Source organism: Panthera tigris, chromosome B1 (genome assembly GCF_018350195.1).
Source record: "Panthera tigris isolate Pti1 chromosome B1, P.tigris_Pti1_mat1.1, whole genome shotgun sequence".
Taxonomy (NCBI): Eukaryota; Metazoa; Chordata; class Mammalia; order Carnivora; family Felidae; genus Panthera; species Panthera tigris.
In genome coordinates, this window is record NC_056663.1 from 2,208,120 (window position 1) to 2,209,983 (window position 1,864).

At 42.7% G+C, this 1,864-nt stretch overlaps 1 protein-coding gene across 1 annotated transcript; it reads right to left on the reverse strand.

Moving 5' to 3' along the window:
• Positions 1-210: 210 nt before the first annotated feature.
• Positions 211-606, reverse strand: LOC107180271 (40S ribosomal protein S15a-like). Its single transcript, XM_042982624.1, has one exon. It carries the CDS (start codon positions 604-606, stop codon positions 211-213), a length of 396 nt encoding a protein of 131 aa, XP_042838558.1.
• Between the last annotated feature and the right edge of the window lie 1,258 nt (positions 607-1,864).

The window sequence follows — 1,864 nt, forward strand, 5'->3', positions numbered from 1 at the left end:
CCCGGATCCAGGTGTGGGCAGTGTAGACACCATCTGTCCCCATGTCCTCACGTGGTCATCCCTCTGAGCATGACCGCATCCTCCCCTCCTCTTCTTAACAGGACATCCGTCATACTGGAGTGGGGCCCACGCCAACAGCCTTGTTTTACCTTAGTTACCTCTCCCTTTTTTCCCTCTGAGGCATTTGATTTGCATGTGTGTATTACCTCCCTAGAAAAGGAATCCCGGGGTTTTCCCTCCGGTGTGTTTTTGCCTTGCTCCTTCATGGTCCACGATGCCAGCTAAGGTTGTTGGTGCATTGAAACCAAATTGGAAGGGCGGGAGCAGATCATCCTGCCATTTTTCTAGATCTTTGAGTTGTGCGTCACATCTGGGGCTGGTCACTCCACATGTGTCTAGCCCGCCCATCAGGGTCACAGCAGTCTTCCCGTCTCTGTGATCATCAGTCATTTCAAATTCACCAATGTAAACACGCTTCATCATCACAGTTAGAAACCGGAGGATGACTTTGGAGCAGAGCCTAAGAAGAACCTGGTGTTTGCCTCTCTTACTGGCATTGTTGCTGCCCTTGAGAGCATCTGCCAGGACGTTCATGCGTACCATCATGGAGGCATGGAAAAATGTCGGAAAGAGCTTAACCATCTCTTTAAAGACCCCAACTCTAAACACAATCACCTTCTGAGATCCTGGGGCTTCGGACTTCTAAATATGAATTTTTGGAGGGACACAATTTAGTCCATAACACTTTTCAAGATTTTTTTTAATCTTTAGAGTTATTTAGAGTTTCTCTTTATATACATATTTTTTTCTTATGATCGTCTTCTGGCATCCCTTCTAAGGCCCCCATCTCAGTCCTGGAGGGACCCTGTGTATCTCCACATCCTGTGTCATTTCCGTAATCACCAACCACCCAACTCTTAGCCCACTGACTGTGTCTTGCTTTCATTTTTATCTTTACGTCCCCAAATTTTTACCTTTACTGATTAGAGTTTTTAAAACTTTGTAGTACTTTATTTGCTAACAGTAAGTTTCCATGAGTTTAAAAAACCCTCAGGGTGTGTGTTAGAGAATTATAAACAAGGACAGCCATAAAGCATACCATTTATTGGCAGCGAAAAATCTGTGGCCAAATACCTTTCATGTATTATTACTATTTTTATGTGGCCAAATACCTTTCATGTATTATCACTATTTTTAATTTCAAACTTGCAGAGTAGATACATAGTTCTGCCCTGTTCTGTGAATAAGGGATCTGGATCTCAGAAAGGTGAGGTTTCTTGTCCAAGGTCATCATGGTAGAACTTAACCATGAATGACCGAAGCTAAAAATCATGCATCCCCCATTGAGGCTGCATTAAAGGTTGACTCGTATATCAGAAGCTCTGTTGTTAAAGATTCATCCATTCATTGACTTACACTTCCATTTAATAAACATCTATTTAGTTGCTGCTGTGTGCTAGGCATCTACTCTAGCACACACTGAAAATGAAGATCATATGCACACACATACGCACACATGCACAAACATGCACACGTACACATGTGCCCACAGAGTCTACCATTACTGGTACTTGAAGCTGACCCTGCAATCCTCTAAAATAACATGGAATTTAGTGCAGCTGCTGGAACTCAGGTCAGAAGAACTGAAATGAATATTTACATTTTGGACAAGTGATCATTGAGAGAACCTCTACAAAGAACTTGTCATTTAGGTTAAAAAAGAGGTTAGCATTACTGTGGTGTAATCCCACCTTAGATACATGTGGCAAACGGCTACAAAACCTTGAAGGGATTGGCAGGTAAAGTTCTGGGCTGTGGACTTAGAGTATTGAGCACCATCACACATCTGTTCTCTGATCTTCAA

Bases quoted from the DNA above. Each gene is read 5' to 3' on its own strand.
- LOC107180271 (XM_042982624.1), bottom strand. From the start codon at position 606: ATGATGGTACGCATGAACGTCCTGGCAGATGCTCTCAAGGGCAGCAAC.